Genomic DNA, 24,811 nt, shown 5'->3' on the forward strand with positions numbered 1-24,811 from the left:
TTAATGTTGCTAAATAATATTTAAAAAATTATGATTTCAACTGTACCAAAAAATACAAATACAAAATACTTGCGACCTTACAGTAGCAGAAAATAAATTCTTCTTCTTAAAATTAATGTGTTTTCAAATCCGACCAGTCTTCAAGATTATTTCATTTTGGGAGTTACTTTGTTTTATATTCTTTAAGCAAGTTTATGTTCGTGTTAAGAAAGGAAATGTAGAAATTATTGTAATATTAATATTGCTCCGGACTGCTTGGACTTCAATACATAGATGGCTATTATAATTCCAAGAGCCATGCATTCAGACTCTGTACATCAATAATATGTTTGGTGAGATGGATGAACTCTCACTGCCACAGATGCCTACATCTTATTTAGATGATAGTGGCTGAGATGAAAAAACAAACGAGAGCATAAAAGAATAAAAAAAGAAGAGTCAGGAAACAGTCAACTAATCACAGCTGATATCATTTTAATATTCAACAATAACATGTTTTCTTAGTCAGTCCCTCCAGGATTTTGTGGACTTTTTTATGATTGTTGCGGCTTAAAACGACTGATTTTGCAGCAAAGTTGCAATCAAAGTTGCAATGTTTTGATCCCCTGCCCCTTCTCCTCGTCCCCTTAAAACATGCCAAAATAGACAAATGTGATCTTTGAACGTTGGACGTGTTTCTATCTTGCAAAGCTGAGCAGGGCTCGGGTTTGAGGAAGAGAAAACCGGGAAAGGAGGATCAGGTGATTGGTCAAATTTGTGGGAATGTTAAATTGTTTGGTCACGATTGCAGCTATGAGCAAAACTTGTGGGTATTGGCTGAATTTGCATTAATAGTTGTGATCACATCATAACTTCCCGGAGGGACTGCCTAATACTGTGCAGTCCAACGGCATGTAAAATTTATAGTAAAATGGACTCAACATTATGTTGGTTTAATATCATGGAGAGTTTTACTTTTTGTTTATTAGTATAAACTGGCTTTTCTCTCTGACAAACAAAATAGCTACTACTATTACTAAGCATATTATTTTAAAACCTGCTTATTTCATCATCATTGATATAAGATGGTGGTCTACACTCTTATTGGAAACGGGGAAAGGAGTGATTGTCGGCCTTCGATCTGTTCAAATGTCTGTATGTGGACAATGAGCTCCAAATTGCTTCCAATATGCACATCACTGTGTGACTGTGCAGCAAAAGAGCTGCACATAACCAGTGCCTATATTGTATATAGAATATGAAATGCTGTATGAATGTGTGTGTGTGTGTGTGTGTGTGTGTGTGTGTGTGTGTGTGTGTGGGTGAGAGAGAGAGAAAGAGAGAGAAGGGATGAATGAAAAACACATGGCAAAGTGCTTTGCACAATACCCTGCACACGAAAAAGAACCGAAGTGTATTTTACGTGTTATTGTCATCCCGCTTGTGATGGAATCCTCTCCATAATCTGGATCAATGACATCTTTATTAGTACTATTAGCCAATAAGCACTGTCAACATTGCATCTCTTTGTACTCTTCTCCCTTCCTGTTCTAACAGCGAGTTAAACTGATAGATCTCAAGTCCAGGTTATGACACACAGTGCTGTCACCTCCAATTTGTTGATTACTATTGATTTTCTTTGATGCATCATTAAAAAAGGAAAGAAATCAATAACTCAGAAGAAGAAAAATAGGCATGGTTCATACATACTTTAACATACATCTTGTACACTGAAGAAGACTTCAGATTTGGCAGCGCCGTGGCAGCAATTTGGAGGAAAGCTCTTTACAGGGGAAAGACGAGGACCCACGGATCGATTTGCAGCTTTGCTCCCCAATCACAGAAAGTGGTCATAAATTAAACTCATCACTGTTACTTTGTAGACAGCAATGATGCAAATAACATCTGCTTTCTATCTCCTTGTCACTAATAAAAAAATTTTTTAAAAAACGGTCTTGGCACCGTTTTGTTCTGAGAGTTTGCGAGAGGATAAGAGACGAGCAGAGCGGCGGACCGATCCAAAAAAATTAGAGGGACGGAGGATATTATTACCTGGAGTTCATCCGGGCTCGAAGTTTCTTTGCTTTCTTCCTTGCTTTCTGGCGTTCCTCTCCATCTTTTATGCTCTCAGAGGAAACGGAACTATCCGTCAGAATATCCACAATATATTTCTTCAAGGAAAGATGCTCCTAAAAAACAAAAACAAAAAAATTACAACTGCACATGTGATGTCCATGTGTATAATATCAATATGGCAAAGGACTGCTTGGATGCAGTTCATTTTATGTGTTATACATTTATGATCTTCCTGACAATAATCTGTTTGGTCACACAGAGATGTAGCAGCTGAGCAAATACAGAGTGGCAAGAGTGACGATAAATAAAATAACATTAAGAAAAAGTGATTTAATCCCAACAATATCGACATTGCAATATTTCACAACGCTGAAATCACATGCTTTCCTATTATTGTGCATGATATACATAAAAACAAAGTTTGGAAAACTGCTGTTCCTCCCATAAATCAATGATGGGAGGCAATAACTCTTCCCAAATAATTGCATCTGAGTGCAGCTTAAAAGCTACTTTAACTTCAGGGAAAAACAAACAAAAGAAAAAAAAACAAACAATGTTCTTAGTTTGAAGTTGCCCACCCTTAAATGCTTGATAATTTGTAAAGTATGCTTTAATTTCTAATTACATTTTACTGGATTTTGCACATTAACATGGCTAAACATAAAGCCACAGAAGACACAAAGTACTGTAGGTCAAACTTTCTCCATCTGGTTGGCGATGACACTTAAATATTTCTTAAACTTCAATGTTTCCAATATTGCAAGTACTGCAAAGAGTAGTGTCTATTGTAGGTTTTTAAATAAAATTAAAAACTGGAATTTTCTTCTACGTGAGAAGTCCAGGACAGGTTTCAAAGCAATAAAACATGAGGTAACACAACACAAATACAATATAGTGCTTGTCAAATGTAAGTAGAAGTCATACACTTAGCGTGTGATACTGAATATACTGTCTGACATCTCTCAACAGCACCAGTGGACCCTGTAATTGCCTCTGATTGTCTCTCCTCTTTTGTATCCACCTGCCCTCCCATAGACATGCAAGCAGCCTGGAGGTGTTGCCTTCTGTCTGGCCCTGTCGGACAATTCTGATATTTCCACCAGCAGACGGGGGAATGTAACCCAATTTGAGCAGCATGATGCATGTGCAGGAAAACCAATTACCCAATTAACTTGTCATCCAGCACCCCAGAGAATAGGATGGCCCCGAGATAAAGGGGCTTCCATTCAGCAGTGACGCTAACCTGTGTGTGGGATGCCATAGCCTTTGGTCGCGTGTTGTCCCTGCACCTGCTGCCTGAATAGGGGGTTTTCACTGAGAGGGGTTGTAAAAACTGCAAGTGTTAAAAAGCAAATTAGTGCCACAAAAAAAAACAACAAAAAAAAAAAAACTACAGCCTGAATCTAAAAAAGTTTTTTTTTTTTTTTTTACTTAACCTAAAAGAGAATAAGACTTATTTTTTACATGAAAGGAAGATTAAATGATATATTTTATTAAACATATAACTTTATATAAGAGACCTTTAATTTATATATATTTTTATGATGGTTATTAGAAACAATTCATAACTTTTTATGCACAAATTCCAAATGATTAAAATAAATGAGCAATGACTACCAGAAATATCAAAGTTAATTATCCCAATCAGTCCTCAAATTTCTAAATAACAAATACTTTTTTGTTATCTTGAATAATGCATAAAAAATTGGTTACAGCCAATCACCTATACTAATCTTAGCGCAACTACAATTCCATCTTGCAGGACAATTTTTGTTTTTTTATAACATTTGAAGAAATATTTTGAATAGATTTAATGTTAAAGCACAGATTTAATACAAACTCAATAATTAGATCATTTGTCCAAGTATATTTTAAGGAAACAACAACAAAAATCAGCACAAAAGAAATGATGAAAGCTTTATGGAAAAATAAATAAATAAATAAATAAAGGATGTGAGGAATTATGCTTTCTAAAAATCATATGTGTTTTTGTATTCATTATATATGAGCACCTTTGCCCCCTTGTCACTAATATTACAGTGTGTCTTGACTCATGACCATAGCTGTCCTGTGTTTGCAGACAGCTAATCAGTAATATCTCTGAGAGGCTATCCAGTGCACTACCCCACTTACTTAATGGAATTGTTTCAGCAACCCCTCCAAAATATCCATCCATCCATCCATCCATCCATCCATCCATTTTCTTTACCCGTTTTTCCTTTCCGGGTCACGGGGGTAGCTGGTGCCTGTCCCCAGCAGTCACTGTGTGAGAGGCGGGGGACACCCTGGACAGGTCGCAAGTCCATCACAGGGACGCACAGAGTCAAAGGAGACAAACAGCCATTCACACTCTCACTCACACCTAGGGACAAATTTAGAGTTGTCAATTAACCTAACATGCATGTTTTTGGTCTACAGGGGGAAACCGGAGTACCTGGAGAAAACCCACACGTGCACAGGGAGGACATGCAAACGCCACACAGGAAGGCTGGGAAGGCAATCCTGTGACATTGTTGCGAAGAGGGGACAGTACTTCCAGCACTTCCAGTTTTATCATAAAATTTAAAGAAAGTAGTCCGACAGGAAGCAATGCAGACTTTGTGAAATTGAGACGTTGAGATTTGGTGACAGACAGCTGTCTGCCGCAAAATCATGGCCACAAAGCAACAAAGACGCTGCCCTAAAGGCACCATCGCCACACAGTTCCACAGATTAGTCCTGATGGCAGAAATGTGAGACCATTAAAACATCTCTTCCTTTCCCTGACAGAAGCTGACCTGTCACAGATCTAAAACTCAGCTTAAAACAGGAATAAATTCTATGAATCAGAGGAGTTCATTCACTTGTGCTGTGGTGTGTGTGCTCCCGCAGCTGAACTTCATGTTGGTGCCAAGTTATGATACGACACCAGATCAAGTTGCCAGGACTGAAGTGGTTTACATGGCAATTTTCTAAAGATCAGTATCAAGTACATATATTGAATTAACTTCTTAGGAGTACTAATATTTTTTAGTGGCATTATTAGATCTTCTCTTCATATTGCACAAATGCAAAATAATAATATTTCACAAAACACAGCAGGGAGGGAGACTTGATTCAGTTTTCTTTCTGAATATTTCTTTAAGCGTCCTTAACTTTGGCTGCTTCAAAAACAAACCCTTTAGGATCAACTCAGTGCTTCTTAGAGGTCACCCTCTACTGGTTGTGCTGTCCAAACACCACAGACAGGCAGAACAGGAAAAAAAAACCCCCCGTTGATTCACAGAAGCTTTTCTGAAGTAATTAAATAAGTTTTTCCAGTTTTTAAAAGTTCAAATCTACATGAAAATTTTCAATCATTTGACTGATTTATTTATTTTTAGCTGGGCGAAAAATAAATTGCCTAAATTATTGTCTACTGTTACATGGTGGTACAACAATATCTTAAACTCTCCTTAAATTAAATTGAAATGATTTTGCATGAGGCCACAGTAATCAGAAATTGTTTGAATAAAAAAATACTAACATCATATGAAACTGTAACAAAAACATTGAGGAGCTAGATAAGCTTTCACAGAGTTCTGATCAACCTAAATTTCTTCAATTAAAGCAACATACAAACGTACAACGTCTTCAAAGAGAAGACAGAGTCCAACAGGAGATTGAAAACTGTCTAATAAAAGAAAAAGTTTACATATTGTCAACTGCAAAGAAAAACACAGTTGTCCAGTGTTTAAAAAAATACACGTCATTTAAAAAAAAAAACAACCTTTGAATACAGGATCCGTTGGGGCTAAAGGTGCTGCATATAGCGCCAACAGTTGTTCATCTCACAATGAGCTTTGCTGAAAAGCCAATCTCATATTGCAGCCTGAGAGGTTACCTTGCATTGACAAGCTGCCTTCCCACAGAAAGCCACTCCATGACAAAAAAGGCCCAAGGACAAGAGGGTGATGTCAACGCTCCACTGAAGCACTGAACCCTAACTGTGTAAATTTTAAGGCTCATTTGGAATCGCACAAAGCCAGCGACAGAGCTGTGGTAGTGTATAAAAAGGGATGGATAAACCATCATAATGGGCACGCCATAAAAGACAACTGCTGTTTCTCTTAGTCTATTTACATGACACAAGCAGCAGCGGGGCAGTATTCTTTGACGGAATCAGAGGATGTTTGTTCCCGGCAGTGTGTGGTTTTGATACGCACCACTTCCTCGTCAGACAGCTCCCGTCCCTGGATGCTGCTGCTGTCTCGCACGGCCTGCTGGTGCCTCTTGCCTTTGGTGTGGCTGAACAGGTGCACCTCTGAGGTGATCTACAAATACAAACACAATGGTCAGAGGTCAGTGCAGCAGACACAGTGGAGACAGAGGCAGGAAAGGGTCAGCAGGGCTCTGCGTTACCCGGGTGAAACAATACACCACACGGACGTGTACAATGGGACGCAATCTGCCTCCCGTAAACCTTAGTTTAAAGCTCTGACTGAAGAAGAGAAACAGAAATTGTTAGGTGTGCCACACAACATGGATTTAATTTTACGACCAATTCACCTGTCCAGAGTTGATCGAAGAACAAAAATACTTTAAAAAAAAATTACTTAACTCTACCTTATTTGTCATCTATCGGTTTTCTAAAAGAAAGAATGATTTATCCTATATGCCTGAATGTAGTGCAGATCTGACAAAGCGCCATGACAAAAGGCAGGTGTGTAACAGGAACTGTTTTTGATCCATTTCTGGAAACAAGCCCATTTGAGATGGTTTGTGTTTAATGTCATTAAACAAAGTGCTTGCTGCTGACCCATCCGTGATCTCTGGTGTCAGATGTCAGCCAAGGTCATCTAACATTTTAACAAGATTCCCCCTCTTTTTTTTTGTTTTTTTTTCCTGCTCACAACCCTCCTCTTTATCTGATGCTGGTGTGAAGTCTCAAGGTGTCCCAGCCTGGTTGTCATGGTAGCCAGTTAATCAGAGATAAATGTGAGTGCTTGTGGAATTTACAGCCAGGTGCTTAAAAGAATTTATTTGGACATAAATCTGTTTAAGCAGTGCTGTTAAATCCTCATTTAAATGAGCATTCGTTCAAAAATCTTTTGAATCACCTTTATACAAGTATTTTTGTGTGTGATTAGTCTGCCAAATAACACAAATGTAGCCTGAGCTAAACATTAGGATGCAGCATGAGGCTTTTGTTTTTCACTCCCATGTATGCAAACAATATATACATGTATAAGATAGAGAATAAATTTAATCTAACCTAACCTAATTTAAGGTTAACAAGAAAAAGGCTTTTAACCTTTCACACCCCTTCAGTAATAACAGTTGCACAGAATTGTAGTGTTAATTTTTTTTTTTAACTCCATAAAAGCGCTGTAATTGACAGACAGACACTTTACGTACCACAGTGCCACACAAAGAGCATTGTTTCTTGCGCTCATAAGGTGTCAGTTTGGGGGCGTAGTCTGTGTTGGCGTGTCGACCGCTGCTGAGCTCGGCGGCCTTCTCTTTCCTCTGCTCGATCTGCTCCATATGCCTGCGGCTGCTCTCGTCATGCTGTGGCAGAAACCAGAAACCGTGGGTCATATGGGAAATGGGGATTCCTGCATGATGTCCGTGAAAGAAACAAGGCCGTGTGGTATAAACTTACCTTCATTTGAATTTTCTTCTGTAGCTCCTCCATGGCCTCTTGTTGGGCAGCACTAAGAGCTGCCAGACGCTCCTCTCGGTCTCTTCATAGAGAACAAAAAGCAGCATAAAAGCCCTGAAAACTCAAAACACAAAGGTCTCTCTGACTAAACTTGACAGAACCACCTGTAATTATGCAGCAAATTCATAAACTGTATATTTCAATGTTTGCACTGAGTCAATACTCAATCCAGATCCCATCAATCTACACTCTATAACAAACTATGACTAGGACTTTCAATAATATGAAAATGCTACTAGAATAGCAGCCATTTTATGGGGAAACACATTTAGGTACACTGCAGCAGAAGACAGGAGTATAATGAGATGAGAGAGTTTAAACTCAATCAGAAAAACAAAGTGGGAAAAAAATAACTTTATTTAGCTTTTCAAAAAATGTTTATACACCCGTACTGAAGGGGTGCGACGCCACAAACCTGGCCCTTTCCCGAGCGGCATCCTCTCGAGCTTTCTCCTTCTCTTGCCTCTGCTGCTCAATACGAGCCTCCTGCTCTTTCCTTCGTATCAGCAGCTCCTCCACTCTCGCTTGCCGCTCTGCTTCCAAGACCCTCTTACGCTCCTACAGACAAAGCAAGAAGAGGATCAACAGGCAGACAGTCGGGGGGAAAATAAACAAGTCCCTGAAAAAGTTCCCACCTGAACAGCCTCATCTCTGGCCTGCTTCTCCTCCTGCCTCCTCTGTCTCTCCTCCTGTAGCTCGTTAAGACGTTGCTCATATTCACTCAACTTGGCCAGGGCATCGTGCCGCTTATTTTGGGCTTCCAAGGTGTTGATGAAAGCAATTTCATTCACCTGTTGCAGTAAAGATACATTATGAAATGAACAAACACATAAAACATAGAACTGCAAAGCGCTTCATTTGATAAATGTATCAACTGTCACATGGTTACAGCTTTTCAAAGGATTCCCTAATCTACCTTGGCTTCTTCTTCTTGAGCTTTCTTTACAATCGCTTGGAGCTGCAGCTCTCTCTGTAACTCCGCATGCAACAGCTTTTCTTCCATCATCCTCCGACGCTGCTCCAACAGCTCTTCTTTCCATTTCCGCACATCCTTCTCCTGCAGAAAGGGGAAAAGCGAGGAGCGGTGAAAACGGAGGAATGCACAATAGATTCCGAAAGACAAAACAATATGCTGAACTTTCCACTCTCTACCCTCTCCTGTGTGTCCATGTGGGGATTAATAAGAACAAACACCACTTTTTGAATTTATGTGGTTAACCCAATTTATTCTAGGGCTCACTCATCTTGCTGTAGCCCGGAGTATGAAAACAAACTTCATGAAAGGCTGTAGACTTTGGCTGAGGGGCTCTCTCATGACTGGTTGTGGCCAGCTGGTCAGGATGGGACTGGAAAGGTTTAGATTATTTAGCAATTTTATTGGGCGGTGTGCTGAAAGATACTCTCGTTGCGAGCCAGGCTGGGCTTAGCTTGAATGGGGTTTCTTCAGGGTGTTGTCCGTCAAGTCAGAACAGCTTGCTCACCCTCTCCATGAGCTTCTGCAATTTGAGCGTCTTCTCTTCGCGAAGTTTGTCCCTCAGCTGTTGCGCCTTGAGTTGTTTCTCCTCGTGTTTCTTCTTTGACTCAGCAATGGTTCTGTCAAAAATATGGAAGCAAATAGCTCAGACATGGACTCAAACAGGCACTAAGGACTGTTTTGACACAGCGGGTGGTGACTGAAAAACAAAGAATGTGACCCTTATTCCGGATAAAATCCTAGTCAAGAGTTATGAAGATACAAATGATTAGTTTATTGTGTTGTTCAGAATGGAAAAGCGAGACATCCTAACTCAAGAAATCCAAAGTCAAGATTAAAAACTCCACAAACAGCAGCGCAGGGAAAAGACCAATTACCTTTTGCGTGATGGTGAGGATAATTTCTCATGCATGTGGATCCCATGCCCAGGAGGCCGAGCAGGTTCTTCTTCTACCATGTCCCCCCAGGAGGTACTCTGACGCCATGGTTCCCGAGCTGCAGTACACACAACCAATCAAAATATCAACTTCACTCTAAATGTTGACTTCACAAGAAATGGGCTTTATTCTTTTAGATGATCGCCGGCATACCGTCAAATTCAGCCAACAGATCAATCCAATCCATACTGACGCCACAACTTCCACCACTTATGTTAGCCTGTGGTAAAGATTTGTTTTAAGTCAATTCACAATTGACACATTAATAAAAAGGCAAGAGGACCAAGCATCACCAAGTAAAAAATACGCATGATAATTCTTACAGAGAAGTAATTTTCATTGTCAGTCTCTAGATCATTATTTTCAGCCTGAATCTCTCTCGTCAGCTGCTCCTCCTCGGCGATGGCGCTGGCAATGGCCTCTTCGTTTGCCTTCTCCAGACGGTCAGCCATCTCCTCCTTCTTGGCGAGGACCTCTGCCATGGACTGAGGCTGAGCACACGGACCAGTTCCGTTATAAACAAGCGCATTTAACACTTAAGACGTATTATTGTTCAAACCAACACTTAGTAGACTGAATGACAAAAATAGGAAAGTCCCCATTATTGTAATGCCAACCAAAGCAAGAATATTGTAAAAAATAATAATAATAATAAAAAAAAGTCCTTTTAAAATACATGATATCCAATCCTAATGAATGTGTCAGAAGGTTGCTATATACTGATATACCATCAGGGTGAAAAAACATGCAATCTCAAAGTGTTTTACTTCTCTGGTCACTCAGTTAATAATACTAACAAGAAAACATTTTCCATTCATAGTCTTGTATCCTGTTCTAATCTGTATGTAAATGTACGAGCTTAAGATTCAGAAAAATATTATACACCCACCACAAGTATCACAAGTGAGGAAGTCATGCGGCGGACATTAACAGTGAGGATGAGGAGATGGTGGAAGGAGGCAACTGCTCTTAGAAATGGTTTAAGGGTTTAAAATTTCATAATTTTGTAATGATATGAAAAACACTCAAAAGATAACTTCAGAACAGGAAGTATTTTAAATATACTAATGTGATGAAAATGTCCATTTATTTTGGGTTTGTGTGAATACGTAAAATAGTAATAAGTCTACATCATAGTATAAGTATTCTCTAAATGAGACTAGACTGGTGAAAACTAACACTAGTTTTATTATATTTACTTAAGGTAGAGTACTTTCAAGTACATGTCTGATGCATGAAGAATATGTTCAAAGATTTGCTGTTGGGTCAAACAGAAACTAAAAACTCAGGTTTTCTGGAGATTTTCGGTGAAATTTTGAAAGTGGTGTTGAACAAAATTGACTGTTTACTTTTGGGCCACACACTGGAAGTACTTGCTCGAGTACAAAGGCCATCTAGTCACAGCTATTCTTGACAGTGAATGCTGCTATAACAACATTACACAGAGCTATGCAGCCCTGTCTGCACATTGGGTCTGAAGTGTTCTTGAGACTGACTGTTGTTTAGGCATTGAAGAACCCTGGGGGATCCCCCTGCCCTCTCAGCCATCCCCTCCCTCTGCTCCTCCATCTCTCAGCACTCACAGTGGAAAGCTCTGTGGGGTCCAGCACACTCTCCAGTTTCACCGCTGCCATGGGAGTCTCGGCCTGTCCTGCAGCAGATGTTGCCATGCCCTGTGACGCACCCCCCTCAGCCTCAGCGTCCCCAAAGACCATCAGAGTACCGGGCCCACCCGTCTGGCGTGGGTCTACGGATGCTGTAATGTCCTGAGAAGGGACTGGGACTGATATGGTAATGTCTGATGAAGGGACTGCGGCTTTGGATTGGGTGCTCTCTGAGGCCTGGGATGGGGTAAGAGATGCTACGGAGGGAGGCACGTCTTCACAAGGTGCGTCGACACACTGCTCTGAGTCTTGTATACCCTCTGCTGGGGGCTGCACCGACAGTCACACACAAACACATGCAAACTTAATTAAAGACATGCATATTTCAAGCACTTTGTGGCAATAATAAAAGAAAATCCAAATTAAAAATCAATCACCATTCAGTTAAAGTCACAAATCATGCAGGGAAGCTGACATTAACATGCTCTGAATATCCAGTTATTATCAAACTGAGCAGGTAGATTTTTATTTTTATTTCTTTTTTTACATCAACTAAAAGGTTTAAAATACTTTCACCAAGTGTGTCGTGATGCATTGTCAGTATTTATTTCATGACAATAAAAATGGGCCTTTCTGCCTCTGAAATGCCAGTGAACAATCAATCGTTTCAAAGTTGATATGCCTGTCTGGACAGTCTGCCTATTAATATCATGGAGCCCAAAACAAAAACAAATGTGGCTGATAAAATGATCTAGTGTTACACTGCTCCATGTTGAATAATTGATATCCAGGGACTGCTCAAGCAGAAAGATGTCACAGGGTGCTCAACATTAGTACCTCCATTATCTGTCCATTTTCTGGATGTACAACCTCCTTGAGGGGGTCAGGCGCTGCAGTGACTTGCTGTTCCTGGTCAGTACGGGTCACACCCTTATCTGGGGGACTCTCAGGACGGGGCTGTTTCTGATCCTGCGGCGGCAGATGTGACCGGTTACCCTTGGCGCTGTCCTGCTTTGGGGTGGCGTGAGCCAAGACAGGACTGACCTTAGCAACTATGGCTGCAGAGCGAGGTTTGGCGGTGCGCCCTCGCTGCACAGTTTCCCAGCCTTCTGCATCTTTTTTACCTGGAAACACGTAATTGACTCCGTAAACAGGGGGAAAAAAAGAGATTTAAACTGTTTTTAGTTTTTTTTGAGTATAGACTGTGGAGTGGGAGCTTTATGGGTCGTTTCTTACCAGGTTTCTCTGCTGGGGATGTGGTTGGTTGACTCTGGATGGCCTGAGTGCACTTCACTCTGTCTGCCCAGCTGAGACCCGTGTGGGAGAGCCGAGCTGCAGCCAGCGTTGATGGAGGACCACTGACCAAGAACACAGACAGACCATACACACTCAAGAACAATCAGATGTGCACAGCGGTGGTGCCTTCTCCTGCTAACAGGCAGGACTTAAAATCTTATTAAATCCCATTTCTGAGCAGCTACTGCTGTGTTGACCGCTGAAAACACGTCAGCCTGCTGAAGATAGTCCATCTACCCCTCCCAGCCGGCACCACTCTGAGATAGCATGGAGCTGTATTGTACAACAGGCCTCTGTCATGATCAATATCCATTTCCTGCAGCATCAGATTTCAGAGTGGTGCACATATTGAACCAATGCTTCAGCAGTCTTTAGCCGACACTTTCGTCTACACCTTCCACTGATTCTGTGGCCGAAAAGCAAGAGACTCAACAAATTGCATTAAACAAATGCTTCACCGTCAGCAATCGTTGGCCATCTTGTTGGATGTAGTCTGCGCCTTCTAACCTTTTAAATACCGCAGAACATTATAACAAAATATTGAGTGGCGGATACTAGGATGATACAATGTGCACAAATGTGTAGTTTTATTTATTTATTTATTTATTTTACAAAAACAACTTACAAGGTTTAGAAGCTTACCCAAAGTTGAGGGCGCGTCGTGCGCCTGAGTTGGGCACCATTCTGTCTGCAGTGGGGCTCGGCATTACATGACGTCCCGGAGACATCTTCCGCACCTCCCAGGCTAAAGAGGTTGGCCTGAACGAAGTGAAAGTGCCCCAGATGACACAAGACTAAAAATAAGTTATTGTTGCCAAACATGCTTATGCGGTATAATCAATTAAATAATTGATGTTTGAAATGAAACAAAATATGTTGAAGTTTCAGTGTGCCTCATTGATTACGAGTACATTTTAAATTAACAAATTGGGAGGTGACACCGGGAATTTAATTTCTTAGTCAATTTACGGCTGCAGTGGTCATTGTGTTAAAGAGAACCCAATAAACTCATGGATCTCTCTGAATTAAAGCCAAGACTATTGATCTATTCTATTTGTGACTCAAAGCCGGGGACCAGACACCAGCAGCACTTCGAGTTTCACCACAGGGAGCAATTTAAACAGGACAAGACGGTGAGAAGAAAAAGGAAAAAGCTCACCTGTTCTGAGCATCGGTTTTCTCCAGCTTCTCTTGAAGCTGGATCCAGTCGATGAGAGCTTTGAAGTCCCGAACATAGTTGTCCAGCATCATCAACACCTCCTGCACACAACAGGCAAAATATTGTTACGCAACAAATAAACAAAATATTCAAAGATGGAGCCATCTACGGAGCACGAAATATAAAATTATTTCAAATTTCTTACTTGTTGTGTTTATACTTATTATATATTTACTCGTGAACTATATTTGATTTTATTTCTGTAATCACAACATCCAAGGCACATTTTTACCACAAACAAAAAAAGAAACAAAATAGGTGTGCGTTTAAAAAGCTTACAGAGAGCCCAGAATTGGTTGATTGATTTAAAATGACAAGAAGGATCTTCCAAAGATTAATAGTTTATCTTGAAAGCAGAAGCCGTGTAAAGATAAACACTTCACTGAAAGCTCTGAGGAAGAACAGAGAAGACCAATTCTTTAGAACAAATGTCTATAATGTGCACTTGGACTGAAGTGACAGGATTGGTTATGCAGAAGTGGTGGCCTGTGTGGAGCGTTTTTTTTTTTCCCTTTTTCCCAGAGCTCTAATGAAACAGACACAACTGATTGATGGGGAGCGTGAAGGGAGTGGTAATTGAGAGTAAAGCTTCACAGTGCTTTTAGTTAATAGACAAGTCAAAGCCAGTGAAAGATGTGTCCAGCAGCAGGTCTGCTGATCAGGGCTGGTCAACTGTCGGGAGTGCACAGCTATGGGGCCGGTGTTCATTTGGTAACAAAGATGGAGAGCGATTTGCTTGAACGGACAAACTAACGGTGAACGAAAGCAAAGTAATTGTCGGCATGTTCGCGCAAACATCTTCACAAATGCAACTCCTATACAGCATGACAGGAGAAATGATTGATGGATGTTTAACCTTCGAGAGCCATAAATTACAGCATCCTGTTAAAGCCTGTCCCGTACACTGGAACAAAAACGAAGAGCGAAGCCACGTTCGGCCGAGGTGAGAGTTATTGACCTCAAGTAAATTATTTACTCTACTGTTATTTGTCATTTAAACCATTTCAGCCTAAACTAACCTGTTCCAATTTGTTTTAGAATTATATAAAGCCTCAGAGCAAATTGGAATTCTGAAAACCTTTTCCACCCACTCTCTTCTGAGAAATCATAAGACATCATTTATAAAAATCTATGAACCAGTCTGCTGAGTGAACAATTTCCCTTTGAGAAGGAAAACAAAGTGTATTAGAAAACCACAGAGGTTCTTATTTGAAATCACAAAATATATATAACAGTAACAGTCTTGAAAAGATAATTAGGCATCACTTCCCGACGATGATTATGTTCATATGTTTTTAGGTGAAAACGGGTGGGCTGTTTGTGTGAGAGCATACAACACAGACTGCCCACAGCTACACTGGGGGATTGTGGCTGAGGGCAATCAAAGCACTGCTTCCTTTCCAGATGACTCCATCATTTATCAGTGTCCATTAAGGCCAAGCTGGGTGGGATGGAGGATTATGAACAGCACCCGGCTTCATGCCCATTAGACAGCATTAGAGTGTCAAGAGATACAGTGGTATGAAGGAGGGGGGGGAATGAAATGTACACTTAGCAGCCTGTTTTCTGACACAAGACAACTGACAGCATGCTTATCGCACTACAGGGACCCCCACTGTGGCGCCGACACCATACCGGCCCCACCACAGGGAACTGGACTACGGTGCTGACCGCAGACCGTCACCAGAACCATGTTCAGCATAATGTGGCATGGCAGGAGAGTCAATAAAAGTCAGGACAAGCACAAGTACTGTCATGTAGGAGTGTCCTAGTGCAACAAGTACGATCTCAAGAAAACGAACCCCACGTCTTGTTAAATGAAGAGTTGTGTCAAGCATGTTTTTAATTTTATGTCCAATGTGTGGAGCGAAAAACACCCTGCTTCAGAAACAGCCTGACAAACATACACAATGCAGGGATAATACAGATTAAAGCAAGTGCGCCTAAAGAGGGAGCTCTTATGATGGCTGTCTTACCAACAAGCCTTTATAAAAGCCCTCTGACAAAAGCTGCTATCAGCAGGAACATGATTTTTCAGTGAGAGATTTGTTTTCATCTCAAGGTCTCCCTCTAGTGTTCAAAAATCGTAACACACAGTTTGACCACAGGTCACAAAATGAACCAAATGACCTTAACCTCACATTTTGGATTTCTCTCTGGGGTTTGGCTTTTTTGCTCTATAGAACAGACTAACCTTGCATTCCAAGACGCTCTGGTCAGATTCACACGTGACGTAAATCTCGTCCACGGCCCGACGCAGGTTCTCAAAGAGGAAGGCCCAGTACCGCGCTCGCAGGTCCACTTTCCGTGGCTGTCGGACTTTAGTGGGGCTCTTGTCTGGCCCCTTGTCCAGTGAGGTTCCAGATGTGCCTTTACTTTCCACACCAGCATTCTGTGAAACACAGTTATGCTCAAACATGGCAGAAACAGAAACTCATGTGTGATAAGCCTCCTTAACTGTTACATCTCTTCTGATAGCTTGAGCAGATTGTATGTGTTACATAACAATCAATAAACATGTACACATATTTACATAAAATACAGATCGTAGTAATTGCTTAAGTTAAATGTTGAAAGATGTTTTAACTGGACCCTGGAAGTTTACATGGAAAAAAAAGAGGTAAAAGATCTGAAATCTGTACACTAATAATCACTCCACTTTTCTCAGCTCTTTTACAAACTTCAAGACTAACTCGCATGTTACAAAAGCACAGACTTACATGACTGCAATAATACACTTGGACTGCTTTTGTTTAAAAATGTGAGAAGCATTAAAAAAAAAAAACAAAGGACAAAGTGTTGGTGAACAGAGCCCTCTAGTGGCACAGGACAAAATTCAAACCTGTTTTTTATTTTTCTGTTGTCCAGAATTGGTCCTCTGAGATCTGGAGCTGCTGCTGGAGCTGCCTTTGGACTTTGCTTTGTAGAAAAAAAAAAAAAAAGTTGAAAGAAAAGAATCGTATAATTTAGTCACTGATTTAAAAAGCAAACAAACAAAAAACATGGTCATAGACATGGACTATTTTTAAAGACAAATAAAGATCAACGTGAGCTGACTCACTTCATCATATGACACAGTTTGCAAACAAATTGCTGCGATTATGTGCCATGGCTTTACTAAAGCGCTTCAGTTCTGTCCTAATGACAGAAAGATGACAATAATTACAGGCAGTGCTAAACAATCTAACAAAAAAGATAGAAATAATCAAATCGACAGATTGTCTGATCCTTGTAGAATAATACCAACCAGTCTTACAGTAAATCAGGTAAAGTATACTCAAAAAATTCTTAATCGAGTGGCATAGATTAGGAGAGGTGCCTGGGTAAAACCACCTTAGAGGACATAATCAAAAGACTTGCCAAGTAAGCTTAATAAGAAGTTTTACATACCACCCACAATATACCATTTGAATTATTTCATTTGCATATGAACCAGACAGTTAGAGATGATACAGCACTACCTTTGACTAACAACAGTAAGTCATTTATTCCACAGAATATGGAAACTTTGTGCAGGTTGACTCTGGCTTTAGAAAATACTGAGTATGCACATTGTGCTCCAGTGGCTTGTGAACACCAGTGAGCGAGGGAAATACTTGATCGGAAACCCTTTTAATTGATAACATTCAAAGAGTCACTGTTCAAGCTGGTGTAATCTCCTCCAACATGTGACCTCTGAAAACCTACACCGACAATTCAATCTTGATCCTACACAGAAAGCAAGTTACTTATTCTTTACTTTTTTTAAAGACAAACAAAGCTTTAGAATTGTTGTTGTGCTTATCACAAATCAGGATGAGTCAGCTTTAATTTTCTGAACTTTTGAGCGCGTGTCCAACCCTGGTCCTCGAGGGCCACTATCCTGCAACACATCTGATTTGAATCAATGAGTGATCAACAGGCTTCTGCAGAACATGAAAAGGTGATTTAACCACTGAATCAGGTGTGTTGGAGCAGAGAAACAAGGAAAACATGCAGAATAGTGGCGCTTGAGGACCAGGGCTGGACACCCCCGATATAAACTCGTGCTTTGTCAGTAAAAGTAATGCCAGGAATTTCACCTGACAGCTTGATACACATTCTCCATCCCAGTCTACAGCTAAAAAAAAAACAAAAAAAACTACTATTTCCCAGATATATTTTCAGTTGGCCAGGGTATGGCTCCAAACATGGCTTTTATTTGAAAGGAGGATACTTTAAAGAAATAACTAAACACGTGTCACTGGCATTAAGACACGGATGTCGCGTCTAAATTAAATTTCCATGATACCTGCAGCATAACAATAACAGAATGAATGGAAAGTTTCTTTGCATGCAGCTACTAACCTTCCTCCTCTTTGTTCTCAAGAGGGACACTCCAGGCGATGAGGTTCCGAGCTGCACGGCCCTCTTCAGCTACTATTTTTCGCACTTTGTCATGACTGTTGGAGCGCTGAAAAGAGGCCTGCAGGATAGACGATAGAAGTAGGTTTATTTCCATTTAGCTTAGGTCCATTCTGTACTTCCCTGAATACATTGTAAAGCTTTTAAAAAGTTTACCAAATAAAAATAAATAAAGAAAAAAAAATAGAAAAGGTACTTAACAGTTATTATTTTGTTGGCTGCTAACAAAGTTACTGAACTGAAATGTTTCACTAAAACTTAATGTAGCTTCAGCTTTGTAATGAAAGTTTCAAGTGTAGTTTTATTAATGAAAACTAAACAATTCTATTAACTATATAGCAATAACACACAACAAAAAAACCTTGTAATACTGAAGAATCTGGCCAGTGGACTATATTTTGAGTAATACTCTATACTCTACTCTACAACTTAAGTTTGTTAAAAAGAGTCCCCCTCTCTTTAACAACTCTCTTTGCTTGTGACCCCAGTTTTTAAGACTTTCACCTACAGAAGGAAACAAATCTACCGGTACTTAGAAGATATAACAAGCAAAAAAAGGAGTTCTGATATTTTGCCAGTAAGGACATGAACAATCTGACCTGACTCCTTGATTACACTGTTCGTAAACAAACAGCTACCGATTTATGCGATTAGGTTTCCAGTAAACAAAAAAAAGGAACATTTGAAGTTTATGTTTTCACAAGATATTTTGTATATCAACCACGCAACTTGTTTTTCTCCCCCACTGTGGTGCATTTATAACAAGAAACTTATGAGAATCAGAAATAACAAGCCGATTGTCAACCAGCAACACAACCTGAAACAAGTACTGTTGCCATGGTTACATCTATTTTAACAGCTTGCACGCTGATTTTGTGCAGTGGGTTAAAAACATTCAGTGGTGCAATGTGTGCTAATCATCCAAACAATGGCACACACAAAATAAGAAAGCACTTCTTTTTATTTCATTCTTACATGCATCAAACAGGAAGTCCAAGTGAAGACTTATTGTTTTGGGAGTTTGCAGAATTAAGGATGAAATGTACTACTACCTATTATTATTTATACTATTACAACTACCACCATCATTAGCTTCCTGTTTCAATGGCCAGAGTTCATGAATCTTCAAATAAAAGTGAATATTGCAATTAGGATGCTACATTTTTAGCGTGTATGGCAGAGGTCTGCTGGCACAGACTGTGACAAGAAACGGCTAGAGGCGGAAGCTTTAAACCCACTCTGCACCCAGCCTGCACGTCATGGTTGACCTACACATTACATATGCATCAGTGAACTTGACTTTAATCTCTGGTGAAGTAGATACTGTGAACCACATTAAACACTCAGACTGCAGCCTTTATCGATGGACATCAATATCATCGACATCGAAATGACTGATTCCTGCATCACCACCTCACAAAAGAAACATCTCCATCACATTAAGCCAATTGTTTATATAGACAAAACCAAATCCAGATCAAGGTTGCCCATTTAAAATGCCATAAAAATGCTGTTTCGGCCCTAAAACGTTTTGCTACCAGGAACAAACGGAAATCAAGTGGCAGTGCCCCTCTTAGAAGCAAATGAGTCATGGAACAAACCATTTCTCTTCTTGGCCGTCTCTCAGTGCAACCACTGTTCAGGCGAGAGAGCGATGCCAACATTATTATTCAGTTTCACTTTGTGTTTAAAAGATGAAATATATCTTCAGTCCTTTTAAATGCTGCGAGGATCCAAGAGATGGACTACACATGATGTAAAGGCCAAAAAACATTTTGAATTCAAGGCTAACAGAGTAATATGTACATGGCTCATTAGGAGTTACACATGCAGAAACAGCATGCGTGTGTTTGTCTCTTACTATTTAATGTCCCTAAGGGAGATACCCAGTTGACCTACTTTTGCTGAGCAAAATTCTTTACATGTCAAGTGGCGAGGCCTGGGCTTTATTCTGGCAACTGAAATAAAAAAAGACACTACAAAAGAGATAAAAGGACATCAAACAGAAGAACATCGAAATGGGAAAGAGCTTGCGTCTAAGGACTGATGGGTTCCTCTGCATTTCCTGAACAGAACCATCATTAGATGAAAGGGTTTGAGAATGCCTGGCCTACTCAGAGCTGCGAGACACCTGTACAGCAAAAAAAAACAAAGACTAACAACAGCATTATCCACCTAACAAGTACTCCATTAGCTGCAAACAAGCCGTCTCCTGTGATGCACTGACGAGGAATACTGTAAAGCCTAATATCTCATATCTTGTTTAGCCAGGCAGTCCATCCCCATGCAGCACAGAGCTACTTTTATTTTTTTTCCAAGACTGCGCTGAGTAAGGGGCAAGTGTCAGGTTTCCCCTCCTGGTAAGATCTACAACCAGACAGAAATATCAAAACAGCAAGGGAGCACTAGCTCAGTAGGAAGACACTGGAATCAAAATATTAGATCATACATACAGAGTAGAAGTACAGTCTGTAAGCAGGTTCCTCGTCTTTATCCACTCCTGACATACTTAGCTGCCCACTTCATGCAACCTGTTTCCTCTAACCGGCACCGCCACATGTCCAAGGTGACATCGTTGTCTGACAGCAGGACCAAAATAGACGCCCACTGTGTAGTCCACACTGCTACAGCAACTTGGCCAGCTGTGCCAACTCCTCTGTCAAAAGGCGACTGAGAGGGACAAGCTCTCAATAGTCCATCAGTGCTCCCTTTCACTGGGACGGTTCTGTCCTGCAGCCGTTTCTGTAATCTCGCCTGAGCTTTCAGCACTCTGCTGAGTTAGCAGCCACTTCTTAGGCCCGACTGGCTGCCCGTCTCCTGCTCGCCACCGTGCGCAGCTTCCTATATTTACAGCGCCGCTTCTCGTCTCTCCTAGATCTGCATCAGATCCCCCGCTCCCTCTGCTTCTCATCTCTCACTCTCCTTCTGCCACAATACTGCGCAGTCATGTGCACGCAAGCAGGACTGCCCCTCTGCCCCCCCATGCCGTGCAGCCAGTGATGAGAGTGTAGCTGCAGGGCGACAGAAAGACAGGGTGCGCTTACATAACGCATTAACCACAGATTGACACCCTGGACCTGATGGGTATGGTGGTACAAAACAATCCGAGAAGATCATGTTTCAAAAAGTTTAACTTTGTTGTTTTAGTTTCCTAATACGTTTTCTTTTTGTTATCTCATTCCCCAAAATGTATTGTTGTAATTATCCCCCTATAGAACTCTATAGCTTATTGGATTATCACTATTAGCAACTGTCATTATATGCAACATTTAAAGTAATCTTTTTTTATTTACAAAAAAAAAAGAACAATTTTCAACTTGCAGTTGGTCGTTGCTGTTTCAGTCACAAAGAATTATGGGTAATACTAAAGTAAAATAAAGATTATCGTCTACAATTAAATAAAAAAAATATATCTATTTGACTTTAGTTTGAACATAAACACAACACAAGATGTGAAACAACACTAAAAAGGCATTACTATAAAATGTACAATGAGATGGAGATCGGAGAGGTCAAAGGGCAAAGAATGGGGTAAAGTGTACAGTGTTTGTGCAACAGCTGTCTTTCAACGCAACTGGAAGAGCTCCAAACTGTGTCATCGGTGCCACTGAAGCAGGACAAAAGAGGTTGTGGCTTTCTCTGACGGGATCGCCTACAACGAGAGAAAGATGTCTACAGTCTATAGGACAGCATGTCCTTCAGAGGAAGGACTGATTGGACTTTTTAAATTCGAGTTTAAAGGGTTCAGACGGGTTTTCATTTATGCTGTGTTTAAACTTTGACTGTTATGGTTTTCAAGGTTTGAAAAAAACAATGAGTTTTATTAAAATAACATTCAGTTTCTGGTTGCGGTTAATAAGGTATGTAACTGGGAACTGCAATCAAAATCAGCACCTTGTGACACTGAATCAGTTGCTTTACTGATGACCTGTAAAAGTCAGGTAACTGTTAGAGTACCCAAAATATATCATCATCCACCCAGAATGCATTAATAACTAGGGCAGCGTAATATTAGAAAAACTTGCTATGATGATGATGATATAAGCTGCGGCAAATATTTTCCTCCATTTTCTCTTTCTCCTCTGTCAACTAAACCAAGTGTGGGCATCAAAGCCAGTGAGAGTCAATCAGATTGACCAAGCATTTTATAAACATGTGGATTATGAAAGCGTGGAACTTGAAATATAATGGCTGATGATTTACTGAAGTCTAAGCAGTCTTCTGCTATATTGATATTCCACTCACTGATGCTGCGATGACGATAAATTAGACATATTATGCAGCTCTAATGTAAACAAAGTAATGATGAACACTGTAGCTCAATATATGAGATAAAGGATTATAAATGTTTAACTTTAGTGTTTTTACGACACAACACGTTTATTTTGTGTTCTGAAACCTACAAACCTTTAGGTTAAGAGTTCAATATTATTGTTTTTGTTTCCTCAAAAGCTTTTCTTAATGAGGCATCTTCTGTGTTTTTAAGGAAGTAGTGTGAAGGTATTTTAAAATTGTTCCAATTTATCATTTTGTGAAATGTAATTATTCATTGCATATGTGTTTTGTTTTGTAGAAGTGTTTTGCTTTTCCCTTTTTCTGCATTTGCCAAAAATGTGCAGTGTGTCATTTTTTGTTTTTGGTGTGTGCCTGAAGTTTATCTTTTGACTTTTTTTTTTTATATAAACAAGTCACAAAAAATGTTTTCTCTTTTACTGCATTTTGTCCAAATGCATATTTCATCTTCTGTCTTGAAACATCACATTCTGAAATATGTTGTTTTGCATTTTAGTGCCCTTATAGACAAACTCATCATTTAAAAAGATAAAAATAAAAACCAAACTGCTTCCATAGCTTCACTGAATACATCTTATAAGAAATCTGTAAGAAAATTGAAGCAAACCACAGAACATTTTGGACTCAGTAATATTATATTAATTGTTATATTAATTGTTACATTGCTAAATGATATATGGATTACTAATGTCACAAATGAGTTTCAGTGATTAAAACTGTGTTTAATCAAAGCCAGTGGTGTACGAGAGGAGGATTTTTAACAATCTAGAGATGCACCATAGGTGAAAAGGTAGCACACCTACAAAAAGGTAGGTAGTTAATCCGAACCATAAAATGACATTAAGCTAGCTTGATTAGCTGCGTTTGGCTCCGCCGTTAGCAAAGAGGTGTCGTTTTCTACGTACCTTCAAAGACGCTGATGATGCAATCTTGCTTTTACCTCCTCCGTGCGAAGAACCGGAGCTGTTGCTACCGGACCTTTCCCTCCCGTCCCCACCGCCCTGGCTAACTCTCGGGCCGAGACGATGCTGCCCAGCGCCGCGCCGCCGTCCGTCATGGCGGTTGTCTTTGGACATCGCCTCACCTTTTGTTCAAAAGTCAGCAGGTGGGGACTAAAAGTCAGCGGACAAAGTTCTTGTCAGCATTGATATCCAAAAAAAACCCAAACAAAATAAACATGTCAGATAAATACATGACACTCCGAAGACAACCTACCGAAGCCGGAAGTCCGTTAGATTAATTTCTTTGAGTGACGTGGGGATTCGTCAATAAAGCGACAGCACCATGGCAACGGCGCACACGCCAGCCAGTCAGATACTGTATAATTCAGGTCAAAGGGCGGTCCAGGATTTTTCTGAGGCGCCACTTTAAATTGTCTACCATGGCAACCACCAAAAGAGAAGGCGGGACTGTCATGGACGTTTGGTTGAGTTCACAACATCTGTCAGGTTATATTCAAACAGCCGGAAAACTGTTTACGAGAATTTAACGTACCTTCAAAGTAAAAGCATGACCCTGTTCTCGCGACAATTTCAATGAAGCAAACCCCATCGTAGTAAATTAGCACTTAAATTTATTTTAATTCAGTATAATTTAAACTGGGACCGTGCACTGTTTTGTCTTTGTTTAGCCCTCATCTGTAAGCTATGTCAGTTTTTCCATCCTATTCTTTGTTTTAGAGCCTTTGACTGATTTCACAGTGTTTTATATACCCTTTTTTACCTGTGTTTGTCACTACATGACACGAAGTTTCATTTCTGTTTTTTATAGTTTTCTTTTTGCGTTTTTTTAAGTAATGTGCTGGTTCACTGTGGTGAGTTTCTGACGGTGTAGTATTTTACTGGCCCTTTTCTGGTCGCTTTCTTGTTTTCCAGGCTCAGCTGTTTAAAACAAGCTTTTATTTTGAAGGTCGATGCCGGAAGTACTTTTCTTCACCGAACAACAGATGAGCCACCATTGAACGAACAACTTTTCACGGTAACAACTTTAATGCTTTGCAGTAAAATATTAACAAACTTTGTTGTGGTGGGGCCATAATTGTCTTGTTTCTGTTGCTTTAAACTCACCTTATTTATTTTGGCTTTCGCTGTTGTTACTTTTTCTCGAACATTTGCCTGTTCTGAAAAGCAAAACCTGCTCTTACCTGTTTCTTATTTGCAGTAGCTAGATCTGTTTGCAGAGTATTTATACTAGTTTTGACCTCTTGTCTGTCGTTTTGAATCCTGAACGCACTAGTTGTGTGAATGCTTTTAAGCATTCACACCATTGTTTTCCTGTTTCTCTTTATTATCTATTATCTATTATTATCTATTCTTTAACTATTCCGTACGTTTTTTGGCACCTATCTCCTTCCGCAATTTTTCAGCT

General features: G+C 40.1%; 2 protein-coding genes across 6 annotated transcripts in view; one reads left to right on the forward strand and one right to left on the reverse strand.

Annotated features, from left to right (window-relative positions):
• scaper (S-phase cyclin A-associated protein in the ER) overlaps positions 1 to 23,827 on the reverse strand; it is a 55,702-nt gene extending 31,875 nt beyond the window's left edge. Inside the window, exons 1-21 of one of the 5 annotated variants that reach the window (XM_017406109.3) lie at positions 23,350 to 23,651; positions 18,095 to 18,212; positions 16,611 to 16,687; positions 15,963 to 16,160; positions 13,709 to 13,809; positions 13,192 to 13,308; positions 12,490 to 12,611; positions 12,298 to 12,377; positions 12,091 to 12,222; positions 11,233 to 11,583; positions 9,973 to 10,140; positions 9,803 to 9,869; positions 9,590 to 9,707; positions 9,220 to 9,331; positions 8,655 to 8,795; positions 8,374 to 8,529; positions 8,154 to 8,296; positions 7,679 to 7,760; positions 7,432 to 7,584; positions 6,240 to 6,347; positions 2,032 to 2,168 (exon numbers count right to left, since the gene is read on the reverse strand). In XM_017406109.3, the coding sequence (XP_017261598.1) occupies positions 2,032 to 2,168; positions 6,240 to 6,347; positions 7,432 to 7,584; positions 7,679 to 7,760; positions 8,154 to 8,296; positions 8,374 to 8,529; positions 8,655 to 8,795; positions 9,220 to 9,331; positions 9,590 to 9,707; positions 9,803 to 9,869; positions 9,973 to 10,140; positions 11,233 to 11,583; positions 12,091 to 12,222; positions 12,298 to 12,377; positions 12,490 to 12,611; positions 13,192 to 13,308; positions 13,709 to 13,809; positions 15,963 to 16,160; positions 16,611 to 16,687; positions 18,095 to 18,212; positions 23,350 to 23,520 (2,852 nt within the window). In that variant the 5' untranslated portion in view covers positions 23,521 to 23,651. The other 4 variants (XM_017406108.3, XM_017406110.3, XM_025003730.2 and 1 more) reach the window with 4 other exon arrangements.
• A 517-nt stretch (positions 23,828 to 24,344) lies between these two features.
• The window catches only part of rcn2 (reticulocalbin 2), a 7,090-nt gene continuing 6,623 nt past the window's right edge, over positions 24,345 to 24,811 (forward strand). The window contains exon 1 of the mRNA XM_017405495.3: positions 24,345 to 24,421. The gene's annotated coding sequence lies outside the window, so the exon portion shown is untranslated. The remainder of the gene's footprint in view (positions 24,422 to 24,811) is intronic.

This window comes from Kryptolebias marmoratus, linkage group LG11 (assembly GCF_001649575.2).
Source record: "Kryptolebias marmoratus isolate JLee-2015 linkage group LG11, ASM164957v2, whole genome shotgun sequence".
NCBI classification, from domain to species: Eukaryota; Metazoa; Chordata; class Actinopteri; order Cyprinodontiformes; family Rivulidae; genus Kryptolebias; species Kryptolebias marmoratus.